The sequence below is a fragment of the Hydra vulgaris genome, chromosome 05, assembly GCF_038396675.1.
Source record: "Hydra vulgaris chromosome 05, alternate assembly HydraT2T_AEP".
In the NCBI taxonomy this organism is placed as follows: domain Eukaryota; kingdom Metazoa; phylum Cnidaria; class Hydrozoa; order Anthoathecata; family Hydridae; genus Hydra; species Hydra vulgaris.
Genome location: NC_088924.1, coordinates 36,665,001 through 36,687,712, shown reverse-complemented (window position 1 = coordinate 36,687,712; position 22,712 = coordinate 36,665,001). Strand labels below are relative to the sequence as shown.

Here is a 22,712-nt window from a genome sequence, read left to right as displayed (position 1 = left end):
CATAAGCTTTTCTCCAACAATGGTCTTGAAAATATAAAGCTCTTTGGCTACACATACTAAAACAATGACTTATTATAGTATCTGTAATCTATTATACTACTATCTTGTAATACCAGGCTTGGACAGAAATGGTGTGCAATCAAGCACTACTATTGACCACGCAAATGACTTTTTTTTTGACGACTTGACCATGACTGTTTAGATGTTTTAGAAATGATTTAAGATATGTGCTGAAAAAAGAAACAATAAGCTAACCTTAAACTACGAAGGAAATTTAAAAAAAAAAAAACTTAATAAAAAAGAAAATATATAAAAAACTCAGATTCGAAGCGAAAATTACTTTTTGTTACATTTTTAATTGGGTTTGAAATAAATTACTTTAGATCTTTTGAAACATTTTACTAAAGTTACGCAAAACACTTTTACAAATTACTTCTAATTATTGTTTAATAAATGAGCAAATTTTATTGAAATTATTAAAAATTGTTATATATATTTTTAAATTGTATAAACATTTTTTCCAAAAAGTTGCAAAAAAAATACTGTTTAAAAAAATAACGTAGTCTTTTTAAAATAGTAATTTTTATTCATTTCATGCTCTGATTAGTAAGTCAAGTTAAAAAAAAAAAGTTAAACAATTCTTTCTAAAATATGAAAATAAAGCCATTACATTATTCCATTGCAATCGGAAGATTTAATTTAACTTATTTATAATTAAAAGTAACTTTAAAAATATAATCTTTAAAAAGGTTTTTAGAAAGACAAGAAAAACAAACAAGAAAAAAAAAAGAAAAGAAAGGAAAAATAGTTTAACATTTAAATTTATCATAAAAAATACATGCCTACATAAAAAAAATTTAAAGATAACATTTTTTGTTAATAATATAAATTATATATATAATATATATATATAATAAAATATATAATAATATAAATAAAATAAGCACAAAATGTGTTTATTTTAAAACAATGATCAGTTTTTTACTTTATTAATATATATATTTATATATATATATATATATATATATATATATATATATATATATATATATATATATATATATATATATATATATGTATATATATATATATATATATATATATATATATATATATATATATATATATATATATATATATATATATATATATATATATATACAGTACTGGAATTATTATTATGGATTTTTAAGTTTTTAAATAATAATCAAGTTTTTTATTTAAAAAATGATCATCACAGAAAAATATAGTCATAGATTATATATTCCAGGTATATTAAAGTTTTTAATACTTGGTTTGACCACCTTTAGCAGCTTTAAATGCTTTCACTCTCTTGGGCATGCCCATGATTAAATCACGGCATAATTTGGTAATTGCCTCGTTGTGGAACCAGACATGGATTAACCTCTCTACGAGCTGCAATTTTGTAGTGATAAGAAAGTGATAGGAACTTTATGTATTTCGTCCTTCAAAATATCCCATAAATTCTCAATTGGGTTCATATCTGGTGAATTCCCAGGCCATTTGAGCACAGAAAATTCATTCTCTAGGAGCCATGCCTTTGACAACTTGCCTGTATGGCATGGAGCACTATCCTGTTGAAAGATATAGTCCTTATCAGTATACCAATCATGGATTTGAGGAACCAGACATTTCTCTAACACTTCTTTATACTTTCTCTGGTTCATCATTCCCTCCACGATATGTAGACGGCTTGTTCCATAGGTAGATATCGCTCCCCATACCATGATCTTTGTAGGGAACTTCAATGTTTTCTTAAGACACTCAGCCTTGAATTCCTCTCCAGGCCTTCTTATGACTGTCTGTACCCTATCATCCAACACAGCAATTGTCGACTCATCTGAGAATACAACCTGAAATAAAAAAATGCCTCATAAGTATCTCAGAAATCATAGTAAAAAAATTACATTTACAATCATGATTAACACCTACTGATATTAGTCAGAAAACATGATGAGACTGAATAAAATCATATAATAGAAAAATATAAACTGAATCAAATCTTATAATAGGTCTAATAGAAAGCTAAATTAATAATTACCTTGGACCAATCTTCTTCCATCCAACTTTCATGCTCAACAGCCCTATCATGCCTGACATGCTTCATTTTGTCCGTGAATCTTGGCTTTTTCCTTGGTCTGTAGGCCTTCATTCCCTTCTCCAACAAGCAATTATTTACTATTTTACAACTTACATTAATGCCCTGACTTGCTAATTCAATAGATATCTTTTTGCAAGAACTTCTTCTATCACTGAGGGCCATTACTTTGATTTTTCTCTCAAGTCTAGGGGTAGTTATTTTTTTACGACCACATTTTCCAACTCTTCCAGCTTCAACTTTTCTACCTTCATCCAGCTTTCTTTTCACAGCACTAACTGTTTGTGTTGAAATCTTTAATTTCTTAGCTATCTCTTTTTGTTTTAGGCCACAATTCTCTAACAAAACACAGATTTGTCCTTTTTTTCTAGTACTTAGGTCCTTTCTTTTCCACATCACTTCAAAATTGGTCAAAAATGTCAAACATTTTGCTTAAAAGCTCCTTTTTATTTGTTCAGAACTGAAACCTTATATTTGTAGAGTCCAAGTACATACCAAGTACACCATACACCACAGAGAGTATAAAGAAAGTGACGCGAACTCAAATTAATATATTTCAGAATTTACAGGTATATTTTAGCAATATTATGACCCTAAAATAAATAAAACAGATCAAAATGGATTTTATTTAGAAATAAAATAGTCCCTTTACTTTACATATGTATATAATTATAACAAAATGTATATTCAACCACTGAACACCTTTTTGGATGCCTTAATTAATGGAATTTGGTAAAAATTCCAAAAATCCATAATAATTCCAGTTCTGTGTGTGTGTGTGTATATATATATATATATATATATATATATATATATATATATATATATATATATATATATATATATATATATATATATATATATATCATAAACTATAATTAATTTTTTATTTTATTTAAAGTCTTTGCATAAAATAAAAACTTTAGAAAAGATCAATGATTAATTGATCTTTTCTAAAGATCAATTAATCATTGAATCAAAAAAAAGGAAATTATTAAATCAATTAATATTTTCCTTTTTATCATCAAACTGTTTTACTAGCGCCTGGTCTTCTTTTTTTTAGATATTGTTCAATGTTGTTATTGTTACGGATAAACTGGATATGCTGCGTACATTTGAATCCAAATAGGTGATCAAGACAAGAAATGGGCGCCTCATGTGTCAGATTAGCTTTGGAGGGCTGGCTACAGGGAGATCGTAAAAGCATGCCATTTGCTATTCCTTGCATGTGGAGAGAACCAACTAATCAAAATACAGACTGCTACTTCCACATAATTTACAGTTAAGCTGCCATTTCTCATTTCATCAACTTCATCATTAAATCTTACCAATAAAGTTAGTTCTACAGATGAATCTGAAGAATGGTTTCCATCACCTTTAAAACAGCCACAATTTCCTAAACAATGAACTTAGCGACTTCAACAAGCAAGATTTCAAAATACACAAAAAAAGTACATTTCAAAGTCTGGAGTTGAAATATTTACTTTCAGGCTGAAACAATGAAACTTATTGACTTAAACGAGCAAGATTTCAAAATACATGAAAAGGAATCAGTCTTTTTCTCAGTTTTATGAAGTATTGAATAGCTTGTGTTTCTGCTGGAATGTTGATGGTGTTTTTAGAGAAATTGGATTTTTGCATGAACTTAGAGCATGGGCATTGTTTATAGATAGTTCTGTTTGCACCCTCCAAGGTGTTTTTTTACATAATGAGAACCAATATCCTAACTCAACGCATTTAAAGGAAGATTAAAAAAAATTATATTTTTGCTTGAGAAGATAAATTACAATAAGTATCAATTGGCTTCTTTCTCACCTTACAAGGTGTGTACACCAAATATTTACGCTTCCTATGTCTTTTGGACAGCAGAGCTATTTTGCCAGAGAAGGTTCTTTTACCATCATAGTATACCAAGCTGGGGCTAGCTAAACAATTCATTAAAGCACTAGATTCACAGCCACCGCTTTCCAGTACATATGTTCCATGTTACCTAAGTTATCGGATGCAAAACTGAAAGCCTGCATTTTTACTGGGACGCAGATACATAGCATGGAGTCAGAGAACTTAGAAACTACAATGTCTGGTTTGAAAATGACAGGCATTTAGACACATAGTAAATAGATTCCTAAGAAATAACATAAGTGAAGGCTATGAAGAACTAATAGAGAATTTGCTGATAACATATCACGCTCATGGTTGTGTCAAATGTCAAACAAGCTGCACTTTTCCATCCTCACATGGATTTCTTCAGAACAAATTTGGGAGCAGCATGTGAAGAGCATGGCAAGAAGTTTCACCAATATGTTAAAGTCATGGAGAAGTGTTACCATGGGCAATGGGATGAAACTATGATGGGCCATTATGGTTTTAATGTTTGATTCAGTGACTAAAGTCATCATAAGAGGAAGTCGCGCTCTTCATTTTTCACAAAATTAATGGTACCATTGTATTTAGTGAGTTAACAGCAGGTTGACAGTCAGCAATAGTGGACTTCAAACTTGTGTTCAGCACCTCTAATTTTATATAGAACTGATGAAAAATGTACATAACTGCAGCTTTTATAAAATTTTGTTGACTTATTTGAAATAATAATGATGTATTATCCTGTCTTAAAACAATTTTCAGCCACGTTAAACACCAAAGAGCTTCTGCAGTTGAACTTTTTATCATTTATAAAATATTATAATTGAACAAATTTTTTGTTGTTTGAATCTAAATATAAATGACAATCTGTTAAAATCTAACATTAGAAACCGATTTACATTTTGGCTTAAAAAATAAAAAAGCAACTGAACTGTATTTTAAATTCTTAAACATAGTTTAAGACTGCATTATGAAAGTTTCTTTTCTCAGCGCAGGATTTTAACTAGACTTTTATTTAGCTTTACCAATAATACATCATTCCATTTAACAAAGACCTAAGAGCAGGTTTTGTGATAAAGCCTCGGGTTTAGAGCATTTCACGTACATGAAGGACTTACCTTAGGCTATGCTAGTTACATTACACTAAAAACTTTCTTATTTGGTAACATTTAAATAACTCTATATAGATGAATTCCACGAAAATCGTAACCTTAACTTGATTTTATAAACTAATTTTTTACAGTAAATTTATGGTGTAATTAGCTTTAATACGTATCTAATCACAAGAAAATATTAAATAAATGAATAAATAAGTTCGCTAATTAATGTTTATGGTAATTAGTGAAACCGAGGTATGTCTACAAATTGCCTGGGATTTTTTTGTGAAAAATGTAACTACAATATATCTTTAATTATTTAATGTTATAAAATACATCAACAGGTAAGAATGGTATCATTTTAAAGAAGAAATGTTGTACAGTAAATATGTAAAATTAGTTTTTAGAAACTATTAGGTAAATTTAATAATTTTATTGAATTTAAATCGATATTGTATTTCATTGATTTTCTGTGATTCCGTCACGAAATAATTACAAAACTTTATTTTATTATTGTTTCTGGCAAACATCAAAGTAAATAACTACATATTATCTTAATATTTAAAATTTGGAATAAATTGAATGAATATTGGATATATTGTTCATGTGAATGAATGTTTAATGTGCGTGACGGAATCACACAATATCGTGACGGAATCACGCAATATCGTGACAGAATCACACAACTTCAACTTCAATTTTACATGCTTAATTTGTAGGGAGTTTTCTAATGTTTTACCTTTATATTATTTGCCAATAAATATATCTACTATTAGGATTGTTCTTTACAACTATGCTGCATCAATTTTTTATTGTATATATAATTTATTAATTATAAATTAAAACATTATGCCACCAAAGAGTGCTGTCAAAAGACAGCGAATGCACCGTGCAAAAGTTAAAGAAAATTCTCCTATGCTTGAAGCCGCACTTGAAGCTCTATAACACCTAGGATGGATTTTATTTCTATGCCACCGACTGTGGATGCTGGTTCTATGCCACCGACTGTGGATGCTGTCAGTATTATTCCTAAAGCTTCGATTTCAAGACAATACTTCCAGTAATTTACTAAGTAGTAATATAGTAAAATATAGTTATATTTTTTAGTAATTTCATCGCCTTAATTTAAAGTCCCACTAACAAGTACTCATTGATATAAAAAATTTATATCTGGAAAGAACTTTGTAGATCGTGTGTTCCAAGGCAGATTTTATAATTATTAAATAATTTTTTAATATAAAGGTAATTTTTGATTTGTAACATGGTACATGTAATAGTATGGTAATGTAATAGTATAGTACATGTAATAGTATAACATGGTACATGTAATGCGGTAGTGGTGTAGTGGTAAAGCGCTCGCTTCATAAGCGAGAGGTTCTGAATTCGATCCCCAGCACGTTCCTGGTAGTACTGCGCTCAACTTGTTTCTCCGCGCAGCAGCCTAGTTCCTCAAGGTTCGTGTTTCGGAGTTATACAGTTGAGAGAGGGTTATAACCACTATTAAGTAGCCTCCTCATCTGTAGTGGCCTTCTCGGCCTTGAGGAGGTTAATAACGAAAAAACAAAAAACAAAAAAACAAAAAAATAGGTATTAATAAGGCATATGTCGTAAATAAAGATTCCCTATTTTTTTACTTTTGGTGTATCTTTAACTTCAAGATTACATTTCTCCTATCCATAACACTATGTAACTATAATTAGAGCGTTATATTATTAGTGGGAAGATGACTGCTACAGAAGTTGCTGCAGTTCTTGAGAAAGACAGTGAACCAATGGATAATCCTATCATTAGCAGTCGTGGTTTAAAGCATAAAAGACGAATTCCATCAAGATTTAATTAATCGTATATTTACAATAAAATAGTTAATTAATTGAATGAATGCTAATTGTCTAATTTGATAATTATTTGCAAATGGTATGTATTTTAACACACACATACACTTGTGAAGTTAAGTAAATTTAAATAGGAGAGCAGAAATGTGTTACTATAATAATATACCATAAAATGCATGTCCATAAATTGGCAATTCCGACACGCATATAATTATATTAATATTATATGATTATTTATGTATTTATAGTTTTTTGGTATTAGAAGTATTTCAGGCCAATGTATGACAAACACATATATCATATAGAATAACAAAAAGCACATTACAGTTTTTTTATTTTTATAACATAAATGTGGAAAATAAGCTCAAATCGGTGATTCCGTCACGATGGAATTCATGTATAGATATTTTAAAGTGGTAATTCAATGAAGAAGTTAACATTTTAAAAACTGCACACAGTTGTGACAAAAGTTTAAATTAACAAATACAATAAATTCAAGACAAAAAATTTTTTTTGAATTTTTATAAAATTAGCTTTTTTTTTAATTGTTTATGCGCCACAAAGATCGCAAAAAGTGACCAACGGAGCTGTCCAGTTACGTAGACATGAGAGATGTGAAAATAAAAACAGATTGTAAATGACGTCATTGAATAAAAAATAAAAATCATAAGAAAATATAAAATGTGTGGCAAGACTTTTGTGAAGTAGAAAAACGAAGAATAGACGATAAGAGGGCATGGGTAGAAATAACTAACGCTCCAGTCACTCTGTGTATAGAACATATGCAACAAAGAACAAATATTTGATATACTGATTTTAAAGACTGTTGATGTCTACAGGTGTGATAGTGTAGTGCATTAGTATGTACCGTTTGGTCGTTTCGTATGGTCTCGTTATGTTTTCATTCACTTTCAAATCGGGTCAATAGAAAGCTAAACACACTCACTCCTTGCGCTTATGGGATAGCACATCAGAGCCAGATGTAAGACCTACAGAATGAATTTCAATTGATCGAATGCACACATTAGTCACCGTAGGCCACAAGCCATCGCTCTTAGCCAAAAGAGATACTGCCCCGTGCTGGTGCGGAATGATGTACTATGGAGTGAGATTTTAGATCCGAGCACATAGCGAGCGCTGATCGGACGTGCATTGTGGAGCATTGTGTCAGCGTAGTCATAAGGTTATTGAGCACCATAACCACATCCAGCGGGATAGCCTAATGTCCGTATTGTTGTTGTAGTGTACATTGGAAAAAGTTGGTGCTCACCAGCCACAAAGAATAAACTTGTTTGTTTATGCGACACAATGGTCGCAAAAAGTGACCAACGGAGCCGTCCAGTCACGTAGACCTGGGAGATGTGAAAATAGAAGTAGATTGTAGATGATGTCATTGGGTGAGAATCATAAATGAATGTAAAGACTATTTTGTAGGAGGAAGAAAATTTTAGGACTCAGGGATTAGGTGAACAATAACTCACGCTTTAGTCATACTAAACAAATGATAAAACAATGGTCTATGAGTAAACAAGTCAATATCGATCCACTGGTTCATTAAAGGCAACCATGGCTAAAATTATCGCACCATACAAAAACAATAAAATATAACAAAATATAAAGTAAAATGATAAAAAATGTAGGTACGGGCAATATAAAAAGAAAAAATAAGCTAATAAATGTGCTACTATTTATGGTCTAAACTCTAGATAATAAATTGAAAACTGATAATTACGTAAGTGAGATAAAAGTATATAAATGTCGTTAATGTAACAAATTCATAACATAAAGCTCACAAAGCGCTATAATACGTGGGTGTAAGAGGTAAAAAAATGGTAACCAATCAGAATTAAGTAGAATGTTAACCATTAATTAATTAATTAGTTAATTATCATGGTAACCAATAAGAATTAAGTAAAATTACATTTACATAAAATATGCTCCTTATTAACAAATATAATAAATTCAAGACAAATAAAAATTTTTGAATATTTATAAAATCAGCTTTTTTTTATCAAAATATTGAAATAATCAAAATATTTAGCTACAAAAGAAAAACTCATCTTTGGTTTTAATACAATGTAAATGAACGAAATTAAAAAAAAAAGAATCCAAGCAAAATAATAGCAATCATGTCAATGTTTATTTAAACAAAGTTAGTTTTTATAAGTTTTTAACTGAACATTTGTTCAAGTATCGGAAATACGGTGACAACCAGCAATAAAACATTACTTTAAAAAACTTTACTTTCAACTAGCTTAGTTTGACTGCTAAAATTTAATTGTTTTGTTTCTAGATAATGATTGATTTTATCACTTAACAGCATTCATTAAATGCATTACGCTTAAAATAAGCTATCCTATATACAAGAAATATTTCTCATATGTAACCATGTAATGCTTAGGTTGATTGATTTTAAATTTTAACGCGATTATTATTATATATTGTTCAATAATTTTACTTTTGAGAAATTGTTTTATTAAACTTAGTGGTGGTTTGTATGAAATATGGAGATGATTTTTTTATGGTTTTATTTTATTCCATGCACAATGATTCGCAGTCATTAGCGGATCAGCACAAATCTTTTTTTTGTTTATATACCAACCATTTTATTCCAAACCAAATGTTTTAATATTCAAATGACCATTGACATTTAAGAAAAATAAATTAAATAATATGCCAGAATTGTACCAAGATCTAATGAATAAGTATGCTCTTGCACATCCGGACAAATCAAATCACAATCGGCTGCAGACTTTAAGGAACAAAATAAAATCAGAACCACCTACTTGTCAAATAAAATTAAACGAGTTAAAAACAATTGTAGCAAAATGAAAAGCAAAGAATCTGTGATATAAATATGTAATGAACATTCCAGCAAAGAAACCTTATTTTAGTAGGTTTTATCTGTTATATAAATATGTAATGAGCCCTATCAAAATATTTTTAAGCAAGTTAATAAAAAAGCAAAATAATACAAAACAATTAAATAATACAAAAAAAAAACTTTACAGATTCTACAAGAGTAGTTGTGTCAAGAAAATGCCGTTTGTAAAACTCCACAATTTCAGGAAGATCATTGAATGTTTGGTCTCCTATTTGATATTGAGAGCTTTTGTTTGTAATGATATAATGACTCACTTTGTTGTTTTCGCTAGAGAAAATAACTTAATATTAAACAACAGTCAATTAACAAAGCTAAAAAAGCAAAAAAGTAAATAAATAATAATAATAAAAAAAGAAGAACAATAAAGCAAAAATTGTTTATTTTCTTTTTTTTCTAAAGTTTCAACTTCTTTTAAAAATCCTGTTTTAATATTAAATAATAAAGTTTAAAAAATAAATTTTTAATTCCAAAAATTTTTTTAGGTTTGCAAAAAGATTTACATACTTAATTTTTAAGCAAACTATATCTCAGTCCTCTTTGACTATTTTAGAAAACAATATTCCTCTTTGACTATTTTAGCAAACAATATTCCTTTTTTTAATATTTTAGTAACCATGTACAATACATGGTTACTAAAATAGTCAAAGAGGACTGTGAGAAATGGCAAACACTGGAACCAAAATAACACCATTGCAACAACTTTATGAGTTTTTACCAATATTTTATTGGACTCAAATCTTACAAGCTGATGAACTCAATAGTTCTTCATAAAACTGTGATAAACAGATTATCCAGTAACCAAAAATTCAGAACACTAATCAGTTTTTTTTCTCCATGAGATCACTTTTTTCTCATTTTTCAAGTTGAACTTGGCAAATAAGAAAAAAAATAAGAAAACCATATTCACTTATATGAATATACTTGTGTACTATTAGGTCTATTGATTTACAGTTTGTCTATGCACTATGCATGCACTATACCTCAGTTTATCAGGTGCATCATTAACTTTTAATTTTATTTTAATGTTTCAGACTAACATGTTCAGTCATGTTATTATATGTTTCAGACTAACATGTTCAGTCAGTGAATAGTGAAAACTACACACAGTTGTTAGGATCAACACTAGCTCCCTTTAAAGAAACTGCCTTAAAAAGAAAGTTTTAAACTGTTAATTTAAGATTTCTTTTCTTAAAGTGCTGCAAGTTCTAGCGTGGTAGTGTGGTCACAAACTCTAGTGAGGTAGCATGGCCACAAACTCAATAAAAGAGAAAGAATATTCGTGGATTTTTGTTAGCATTTTTAAAATAAAATTCTTTATATCTTTATATCTTAAAATAACACAAATTAAAAAATTAATAATTAAAAAAATAAATACAATAAGAATATAAGTAAGATTGTACTTAAAATATTAAGTAAAAACTGTGTTGGGTAAAAATTGTATTGGGTAAAAATTGTGTTGGGTAAAAATTGTGTTGGGTAAAAATTATGTTGGGCAAAAATGGTGTTGGCAATTTGTATTTAAGAATTGTGTGGCAGTCTATTAATTATACTGTTAGACTAGATGGCAAGTAAGTTTATTTAAACTAAATTAGTTAAATTTTGTTGCTACTAGATGTAATTTTATTCAAACTAATTTAGTTTAAATAAATTTAATTGTTTACTAAATGCTAAGTAAATTTATTTAAACTAAATTAGTTAAATGTTTAAAAACTTGACTACAAAACTTATCTTCAATGTTTTGGTAAAATATTCCTTGAATATCTTGCATTTTCTTTTTTTAAAATATTATGGTTACCATGCCAGAAAGTGTCCTCAATTTATATCTATATTACATCAACAAAAGTGTTCCTTTTGTTTTTATTGAACAAGTTTAGTGTTTCTTTAACTAACTTTACTGGATTTGTTACTTCTGCTGTTGACAAAACTGCTTAATTAAATCAAAATAAGTCAAATCAGTTTTACATCTTTATCAGGTTCTGGGTTAATTAAATCTGATCTCTTATAAATAAGGGTTGAATAGCTTATACTTAATTTGGCAACAAAATATTAAATATACCATGCATTGCCTGCTGTATAATGGAGTGTGGATTAAAACTATGAAAAAAAAATCTTTGCAGGTTTTTTCAACTAGTAAATTGGTATTTATTAGTCAAAAACAAGATGAATGCAGGACGTCCCTGGTAGTCCCACATTCAACTTGTTTCTTTGCGCAGCAACCTTATCTATCATGGTTTGTGCTTTTGAGATATAGTTGAAAGATGGTTGTAATCACAATTAAAGTAGCCTCCTCAACTCTAGTGACCTTCTTGGGCTTGGAAAGGTGATCTAACATAGAAATCAAATGAGTAAATAAAGAATTTAATTTCAGAATCACAAACAGAAATAATACTAAAAATTACCTCTTCTCTAATACATGAAAGATTCCCACATAAGCTCTAAGTCTGGCTTGCTATTATTGACCTATCTAGCTATCTACTATCTAGCTTGAATCCTTGATTAAATTGAGGGAAAGGGTAGAACAAACCTTAACTTCTTGTGGTAATAGAAAAAAAATACAAATCTGATTTGTAAAACAGGCTAACGCCAGGAAGTTGTAAAAAATTGGCTTAATCCTAAAATTTGTCATAATTTTCAAAAAGCATTTCAAAAACGTGCTAAATGAAAAAGATTCTACATTGTATCTAAGAGAAACGAATGACATCGAAATCTTTATCTTTAATGTTTTTATTTTAGCGAAACTTCTTTAAATAAAGTAACAATTTACTGATAATGATTTTTGTTTAAATTATCATTGTTTCTCATAATAAAAATATTTTTTTTTAACTTATATTATATTAGTTATATAAGTATGCAGGGCATGTTAAGAAGTGCTACACCATATGAATTTTACATGCAAATGAAATAATTTCTTATTTAATAATTTATTTATTATCAAATAAATAAATAAAAAAATAGTTAAATGAACTTTTTTCTACTTTTCGTTTTAAAAAATATTAAATATAAATTGATTTTATTATATTTAAATTAAATTTATTATTAAATATTAACAAATTTGAATTTATTTTATTCAACTTTTTAAAACTTTAACTTTTCTTTTTTAATTTAAATGCTCCATTTTAAAAATTTTTTACTGTTAAAATTTCTAAACTATGTTAAAGAAAATTCTTTTTAATAAATTTAATTCAAGTTACTCTTTTATGCTTGTTTTGCATTCAACTGTTATGTTTATTTAATTATAGTTAAAAATCAATAATTTTACCTGGTCTTAGGAAAGACTACTATTTTATTTTCAATATATTGAAAAAATTATCTGTTCCACAAGCACTATATTAGCACTCATTATGAAATTGCTAACATACAAAAGTGTTTAATGAACTAATAACTGTATATAAATGCATGGCCGAATAAACGCTAAAATGAAACCTGCAGGGAAAGTTATTTTAGAGAATTTTTTTAGTAAACTTTATATAACAAATTTATGTAAAGATGACTTTTTTTAGATTTGAAATTGTTTTTTACCAAAAGTTTTTCCATTATCATTAATCTTTAAGATTGGCCATAAAAATGAATTTCGATTAGAAATGATTAACTAGTTTATAAGTAGTTAGTAAAGATTATTTTTAGTTAAAGTGTTAAAAAAAAAAATTGTTAATAGTTATTATTTTTTTTATTTTTAAACCAATAAAAAAACTGTAAAATCATGTTAATCATGTTTTAAAACAATGTTGATACAAAGTAACCTAGTCAGATAAATATTACTTTTGATTATTTGTCTGTCAGGTCAATTTATTCGTGTTTAATATTTTTAACGTGGTTTCAATTAAATTTAATTACAATGAGGAACTTTAAAATATGCAACAGACACAAATTCTAAAGATGAATATTGAGTAAAGTTACATTAGCTTATACTACACTTTTCTGTTTTGCAACAAAATCTCATAACAAGGCCTGAGTATGCATTTTTTATAATAAATGTTATAAAAAATAAAAATAAAATTGTTTTTATAAAGGATGACTTTCTTAGACAACAAAAGTCTCTTTAATGAACTTTATATAAAACTATAAAAGTTAATACATTTAAAAAGATAAAAAAAAAAATTAGTTACTAATTAAAAATAAAAAATGTTTTTGAAAAGTCATTAATAAATCAACAAAATAAGTTTGATCTTTACTGCTTTTTTATTAAAACACTTTTTAATGAAGTATCAAAACAATGATAATAATTTTTCATATAAAGTATTAATAAATATTATATATAGTTTTTTTTATTTATATAATTATGTATTTTTTATTATAAATGTTAACCTTTTGAAACAAATTAAAAAAAAAAAAACTGTATAAATGTTTAAACAAAGCATGAAATGCTTTTTAATGTGTAACTATTTACAAACATATATTTACATGGAAACTTATATTATTAAATTAGTAAAAAAAAACATAATTTAAATTGAGTGTGAATATTTTTTAAACGATCATTAGAATTAATTTGTTTTAAACGATCATTAGAATTAATTTTTTTCAGCGCACTTTAAATTTTTAAATTATCAAAACAAAATATTATTTGCATGGTCATATAATAGCATGCAATCACACGTGAAAGCCTAAAAAATGTACCTTCTTTATCTATTTTCTATTAAATCACTTTTCTTTCTTTTTTCTTTTGCATTAAAATTAAAAAAAAAATTAACATTCAAGTTGCATTTCAGCTAAATGTGTTGAGCAATTCAAGAGATAATGCAATTTGACTTATGACCTGGTTTCTAAAAAAGACCCAGATTTTTATTTGTGTTTAAAAGTGTTTTTATTTCTTTGTGTTCTTATTTATTTGTATTTAAAAGTGTTTTTATTTCTTTAATAAAACAAAGAACAACAATGACAAAAAAAAGAACATTTTTTGCTTTATATAAATGCAATAAAAATAATTTAATTAAATTTAAAAAGTTACTTATAATATATTTGTATACAATATTTTTCTAGGTATTGAAGATGCAAATTATTTTAACTGTAGTTGTAGTAGACTTTCCATTTTGTTTGTAATTCTTTCCATCTTGCTTTCATGCTTGTGGAACAGATAATTTTTTCAATATGTTTCAGTATGTAAATGTTTCAATATATGAAATAAAATAGTAGTCTTTTCTAAGACCAGGTAAAATATGCCAATGGACTATTTATATGGAGAAACTTAACTTCAGCATTACCTTCCTTCAGATTGATTTTAGTTACAATGCCAATCCGCCACCATATATTATTATAGTCTACCACTACTGAAATATTTACTAAAAGTAAATTTAAGTAAATATAAATAAAAATAATAACTTTTAATCCTGCCTGCCTCAAATGTTTATATTAGTATAGCAGAGTTTAACAAATCCAAGTTTAACCGTACTATTTGATACTTTTATATATTGAAAGGGTTCTCCAATGATTATTCTGTAGAACCAGTTTCATATGGGGCTGAAGAAGCTCCTTAGCTGTTGTAAAGATATGACAATTAAAACTCTGATGCCCCCCCCCCCCCCTAATAAAATTTCATTAAGAGAAGGAGCTTGTAAACCTTGAATGGTTCTCATTTTTCTTGTTGTAGTATCACATAAAAATTCTAGGTCCTGATCTGCAAAACTGGTTGACCCTAGAAAGAACATCTGTTTATAAAAAAATGCTTTGACTTTAAAATAAATTAATTTAGAACACTTTTATATGGAAACCCATCCAATCCACACAAGTGTGGAAACAGATGTTAAACATTAAAAAATAAAGCAAACAATCATTTTTTCGGAACTCTTTTCATAATTATTACTATAATTTAAATATTCATGTTTAACATGTCATACAAAAAAAAATTAAACACAAGAATTCAATTTATAACATTTACATGTTTTAAGAATTTAGTTCAAAAAAATAGAAACTATGTAACAGCTCATAATAAACCTAAAATAAAAATTTTATTTGAAAAGTAAATTTTATTTAAAAAACTCATAAATTTACATATTTTTATTTTGATTGCCCACTAAATCCATAAAACATTTACTTTTATAAATGACCATGTAGACTTTTAAAAAAACAGGCTATTGCCTTAGAAACTGGCTAAAAAACAGGAAAACAGGCCGTAATTGAAAAAACAGGAAAAAAGCACGAAAACACACTCTGCAGAAAACCCTAATATATATATATATATATATATATATATATATATATATATATATATATATATATATATATATATATATATATATACACACTTTTTTATTATATTTAAAAAGTGTGTGTGTATATATATATATATATATATATATATATATATATACATACACTTTTTTATTTTATTTTATTGTTTACGATAAGTGAGTATTATAAATGACATAAGCTATATCTATTAATTTTTTGGCTTCACTTATTTAGATTACTTTCATTTTACTGGTAGTGAAAATCCTTTTCTCATAAATAATTGAAGTTTTAATTTTATTACTGTTTTAAGAAAAATATAATAATATATAATAATTGCTGTATTTAACCAGGAATATTTTGTCTTTCAATTGTACTTAGTCACTTAGTTTTGGTTTTTATTTTTATTTATTTTCTCGTAAGTTTTTGCAACAAATGAATGAATGGTTTATATTATAATTATATATTAGTAATTATAAATATATTTATAAACTTTATAAATATAAATATATTTATAAAGTTTATTACTAATTTTACTATTTTATTACTAGTTTATACTAATTGCGGGTTTGAGCTTTTTTCCTATAATAAGATTCTTAAAAAAATAAATATATTTAGTAAAAATCATGTTTTGTGTAACTTCAGTAATTTTTATAGTTGTGTTTCATAAAACAATTGTTTCCTCAAGATTAAGTATTAAGCTTAAATAGTTTCTGCGCATAAAGTTAATAACATTGTTATTAACTAATTAGCATAATCAGTTTTGAAAATCATCGTAATAAGCAGGTATAAAATGTGCAATCATTTTTCTTCTTTAACATCATTAACTTAAAATATTGAAGTACTCATTTTATTATTATTTGAAAGAGTTATATGTAACTAACTTCCCTTCCAACTGTAAGTTGTTGTTTTTTTCATTTAAACTTTTTGTTCATTTTTTCATAGCTTTTTCCAACCATTTGGAAGTTGTTTCAAATAAATAAATTTAAAATTATCGTAAAAAATAGAAGAAAAAAAAAGCCAGTTTGCTTTTTTTTCTTCTAATAATCAAAGAATCAGACAAATCATATACTTGAAAATACATTTTTAGTAAAAACTTTGTATATGTAACATAATCTAATTGTAACGTAATCTAACATAAGTAATTGCTATAGTAGCATTTCATAAAACAATTTCTTTTAATATTAAATATTGACTTAAATTTTTTTAAATATTTTATAAAAAATGTTTTGATATTTAAAAAAAAAATCAAGATTAATTGAATTTAGTAACTTGGATACTTCCAAACTTTCTTTTTTTAATTGTATAAAAATTTGTGAGCACAAGAGTTATTAACAGTTAACTAATAATATTAGCAAGTAACTTGAATGTTAGTTATTTGCAAGTTTTTATTTTAAAAATTCAGTAAAAAAGGAATAAGAATTCCTTAATTTTCAAGCATTAAGGTATTGTATTTATAATGTTCAGTCATAAAGTACTATTACTATGATAAAAATTTTATCTTAATAATAGTAACAAATAATTTTTGTTATTCCTTTTTTCATTACTATTTTTCTTATTTAATTTAGCTTCTTTTTTTTTTTAACCATTCTTGAAAGTATAGAATGTTTTAGTTTTAAGATTTTTGTCGCGCTAAATTTAACTTTTAAATAGAAGCATGATTATTTGCTCTCTTACCGAGATTTTCATTCAACATAAAGCACTTTTGAATTACTTTAAAGTCTCTGCATGGAAGCTAATAATATCCTACTTCAATTTTAAAGTTAAACTTAGAGTGATTTACTTTATGGATAAATACATCCCACAGTAAATTTACCTGTAAAACTAAATCAAAACAACCAGTTTTGATTTAGTTTTACAGGTAAATTAAAAAAAAAAAAGCCGAATTTGATAAAATATAGCCGGGGCCAGGTTTGTGATCATCAACATCATGATCATCAACATCATCATCATCATCATCAGGCTTTAGCCTTTTAACTTCTTTTACGATATTTCTCTAATCATGGTCAATGCTCAAACGAGCTATCACCTCTATTACGATAAACTAAAACTCATTCTTGCTTGGCTTCTTATTCAACAAGTTGCATCTTTTTACTGTATCTGTTCCTTCATGCTATAAAAACTTTTATTAGCCCAGTTTTTTTCCTTGAACATTTAAAAAACTTTATAACTCTTACCCATCTTCATGTTTTCCTTTTTTATACAACCTTTAACTTTTAAAGCCATCAGTTAAATATGCCCTGGCCTTTTAACCTATCCTTTATTTTAAAGTAACTCATAACTTAATAGTGGTTGCTTGCAGCCTTGTTGAAAGTAAATTAGAGTTTAAAAATATATAAGTATATTTCAGTATTTAATAAATAGTAGTAATGTACCAATTAATTGGCATCGACATTGGCTTAATCGGCCCTTTTTTGCACAATCGGAATTGGTATCGGCCTTTTTTTATCGATTTTAATACTGATATTCAATTACCGATGGCATCTTAATACTTTTATCCTGCATTATGATAATGATTAAATAATAAATAAGCTAAACTTTACGCATTACTTAGTATTTTTTTGAGAAGTTGTTTATTTTGACTTAGTTTACAGTCAAATTTGTTTATTCTTAAGATGATGTTTATAAGCTTTAATTCAACAGCTGAATGTACTTTTACTTTTATTAACATTGTTTTTAAAATAATTTTATTTTGTGTTGTTCTATTTTTATACTTAAAAGTAACCTATTTAAGCATTGTTATCTATGTATTCAAGTATTCTTATATATTTCTATATGATTGTGGTTTAGATACCTAAATAACTAATAAATCAATAAAGAATTCTAAGTAAACAGCTTATCTTAGTACGATTTGCTTTTTAAAATTGAAATGAAAAGCATTCCTCTAAAATTGTATTTATTTTTTGAAAGTTTTCTTTTCATAATAAAAAAAACTGAAAAATGTATATTAGTTTTAGTAGAGTTTTTCTAATATCTTTTAAAATAATGGTTTGGCTCTGATTTGGGTCCAAGTATTTGTTTACCAGTGGTGATTCTATATAAAAATTTACATGATTTAAAGATGTAGGGTTTTATATTTTTAAAATTTTATACTTAATTATTTCATTAGTATCGACATTGGTATCAGCATTAAAAATATTACTTTTTAATGCATGTATTTGTCATAAAGTAACTTTTTCAGATTTATATTTACAGAACTTATATATTATAACAGTAATGAAAGGTTTTGTAGTTATTCTTTATGTACAGAACATCTTTTTTACATGTTCAGTATTTCTCATCAACTGATCATTAACTGAAGACCAACTTTTTGTTATAACTTTTTTTATTACAAAAAGTTGCAAAATATTTATTATGCATGGCTATTTACATACATTTAGCATGAGATTTACATAGTCAAATGTTTGGAGGATATTGGAGGATAGTTTATCTGATACCTAATAGTAAAGATTAGTAGCAAAAAAATATCAATAACTGTCTGTTTTCAATACATAAAAACTAATGATTACACTTACGTTAAATTGTTTTTTAAAAGTCTGACCGAAAAAAAAAATTGTTAATTAGAATAATATATTTTAAAACGAAAGTCAATAAAGTTAATTTAAAACAATAGTAGCGTAAGAAAGTTGCTAAATAAAAAATGCAAAATAGAGTTTTGGAATACATGTCAAATTAACGTGTATATAACCGCATAAAATTACGCTTAAATTAATATTAAATGTTTTTTTAACTAGATATTTCCTCTAATGAATATGTCTTCACCATTATGACAAGTTTTCACCGTGCAATGCCGACATTGATTTTTAGGTATTTTGGCACACTCTGTCCCACTGTGCAGGGCCAGGTCCGGGTTTGTAAAAAGTCTCATTTTCAGCCAAAGGCCCCATTCACTTCCTAAATACAATACCATTCTTTTTTTTATTTTCATTTTATTTATAGTGATATCAAGATTAAATATTTTCTATAAACACGCAAGTTGTTTTTAGGAACTTATTTTAAAAAATCTATTTGGACAAGAGATTTCTAGTTTTATAAAATTCTCATATTTAAATAATCTTAAATTCAAAATTTGAAATTAAAAAAATTCGAAAGAATTTTAACAGTATTCTTTCATGTCTTCTCTTTTAGCAGCACTTCACTCTATCACTTTTCTCTTTGTTATATATCACTCTCCTTTATCTCAAGACTGCATTTTTTTTGATGTTATTTCTGATCAAATAGACTAAGCCCTTTCTCATTATTGTTCAGCAAATACCGTTGTTGTTGGTGATTTTAATGCTCATCACTGAATGGCTTGGCTCTAGTGTCAGTGACTCTGCAGGCGTTAAGGCCCACAACAATCTCAAACACAAATAGTCAACTTTCCTAAATACATTAAAAACTTCTCACATAATGTAATTGCAACATGGATGGCAAACTTCAAGTTAAAAACTGTTTTTTTTCTAAATTAAAAAAATTAAGAAACTTAATTTAGCATATGCTAAATTACTTGATTATAATGCAATATTATTTAAAACATAAAAAAACAAAGTCAAAAAATATTTTTTAGGGGGAGGGGTAACAAAATTGCTGTGTAATATTGGGTGGATGGGGGGGAAGGGGGGAATAAAATGCTTTGATGCGTTATGAGGAAGGGAGGCGGTCGGGTGGAAAGGCAAAAGCCTTTTCAAACAGCAATAACTATTCTGTATTATTGCTGTGTATTATGCTATAAGTTAATAATATAGAATTTAACAAGTTATTCAGAGTTTTCAGTATTTGCTGGAAATTTGAAAACTTAAACGATGAGAATTGCTAGATAATAAAAAATTATTCAGGTGTTTCAGTCAACTGATTGATAAACTAGATTGTCATAATTTAAAGTTTGTCTATTACTATTATAAATGTCTACAACTAGTCTCAAAATTAACTAAAGAAACAAAACTATTGCTTTGACTAGATATAAAAAAAGACAAAAAACCAAGCATACAACTGGATAAAGTTTACTTAATAGTAAACTTTATCCAGTTGATCCAATAGAAGCAAATTGAAATAAAAAAAATAGAAAAAAAATACACACATAAGCCTTTCTAGGAGACCTGTGCAGTTTTTTGTCTCCTGTAATTACGCATTAGTTTTTTATATTAGACATCTTGATCATGGTTGTTTGCAAGTTTTATGTTAAGCATTTCAATACCTTGCAAAAAAAAAGTTTCAAAAACAAAGAAAGAAAAACTAACAAAATAAAAAATTAAAGTAAATTTGAATAAATAAAAAAATTAATAATTTAAATAATTTGTGTACTCTTTTTATTTTCATTTTTTTAGGGTGGTTGTTATCAAATTTAGAATTTTATAAGATTTTTTTTTTTTTCGCAATAGGAGAGTTGCCTTAATTGGAACACTTTAGAAATATTTATTAACCAAAGATGGCTTAACTATAAAAACATTTATGATTTGATTGAACTAAGCACACTGAGCGGATTGTTAAAAAGCAACAGGTATCCAGGTCTTATTTATTTTCAGGCCGGAAAATACAAAAAGTTTCAAAAACAAAGAAAGCAAAACTAACAAAATAACAACTTAAAATAGATTTAAATAGAATTTAATTAGATTTAATTGTTTAAATAATTTGTGTATTGTTTTTATTTTTGTTTCTTTAGAGTGGTTGTTATTTTCAACAATGAAACTGGATAAAGCAAAGCACAAAATCAAACAGTTTTAAGTTGGCATTAAAAAGAATGATATTCCTATATTTTATTTGTTTTTTACATAATAAAAAAAGTTATACATAAAAGTATAAGCATGCATTACATTAACATTTTCATATAGAGACAAATATACTTGTTACATTAAAATTATACAAATATATTTCACAAATAGATAGCAATTTATATATCCGCTTTCCTCTTTAAAAAAAAACTAAATAAAATATAGGGAGATCATTCTTTTAAATGCCAACTTATAACTTTTTTTTGCTTTGCTTTATCCAATTTTGTTGCTGAAAATAGCAACCACTCTGAGAAAAACAAAATAAAAACAGTACACAAATTATCAATATATATATATATTTTTTTTAATTTAAATTTATTTTAATTCTTTGTTTCTGAACCTTTTTTTAGTTTTAGTTTTTTTTGCAAGTTTTTTTTTATTTAAAAAATCTTGCATTTTCTGGAAAGACTACCGTTACACTTTCACTTGCCTGATGGCAAAAAAGTTAAACGTACACTTAATGAACATTTTTGCAGTGCTATAAGTTATAACATGTTTACAAGGAACCTTGTAACCTTTTTTTAAACTATTATTTTTTGTAAAATAAAACTTATAAATATAAAAGAAGACATTGCAAGAGTTATATTGCTTCAAGCGTAAATACTTGTAATAATTAAATAAAAAACTTTTTCTAGGGATGTAACTCAATTACTAATTTTTCAATGTAGTATATCGAGGGAGTTTAGATACCCTTGTTATCAAATATTTATACTTGATAAACTTATCAAGTATATTTATTCTTGATAATGAGGGTATTTAAACTCCCTCAGAACATTACTTTGAAAAATTAATAATAGAGTTATATCTATAAAAGAAGTTTTTTTAATTATAAAAAAATAAACTCTTTATAAGTTGTCATTTAAAGTTTGTAATAATGTTTTTTTGTTTTGTTTTGTTTTTTGATAAAATCAATCATTATAACAAAACAAACAAACAAACAAAAAATTAAAATATCAAAAGTGATGCTAATATAAAATAAAATTTAACGAGTACTATTTTTTAGCT

General features: G+C 26.4%; 1 protein-coding gene across 1 annotated transcript in view; it reads right to left on the bottom strand.

The window, feature by feature from the left end:
• The window catches only part of LOC100206935 (crk-like protein), a 40,603-nt gene that overhangs the window by 4,563 nt on the left and 13,328 nt on the right, over positions 1 to 22,712 (bottom strand). The window contains exon 3 of the mRNA XM_065798064.1: positions 9,921 to 10,062. Within this exon, the coding sequence (XP_065654136.1) occupies positions 9,921 to 10,062 (142 nt within the window). The remainder of the gene's footprint in view (positions 1 to 9,920; positions 10,063 to 22,712) is intronic.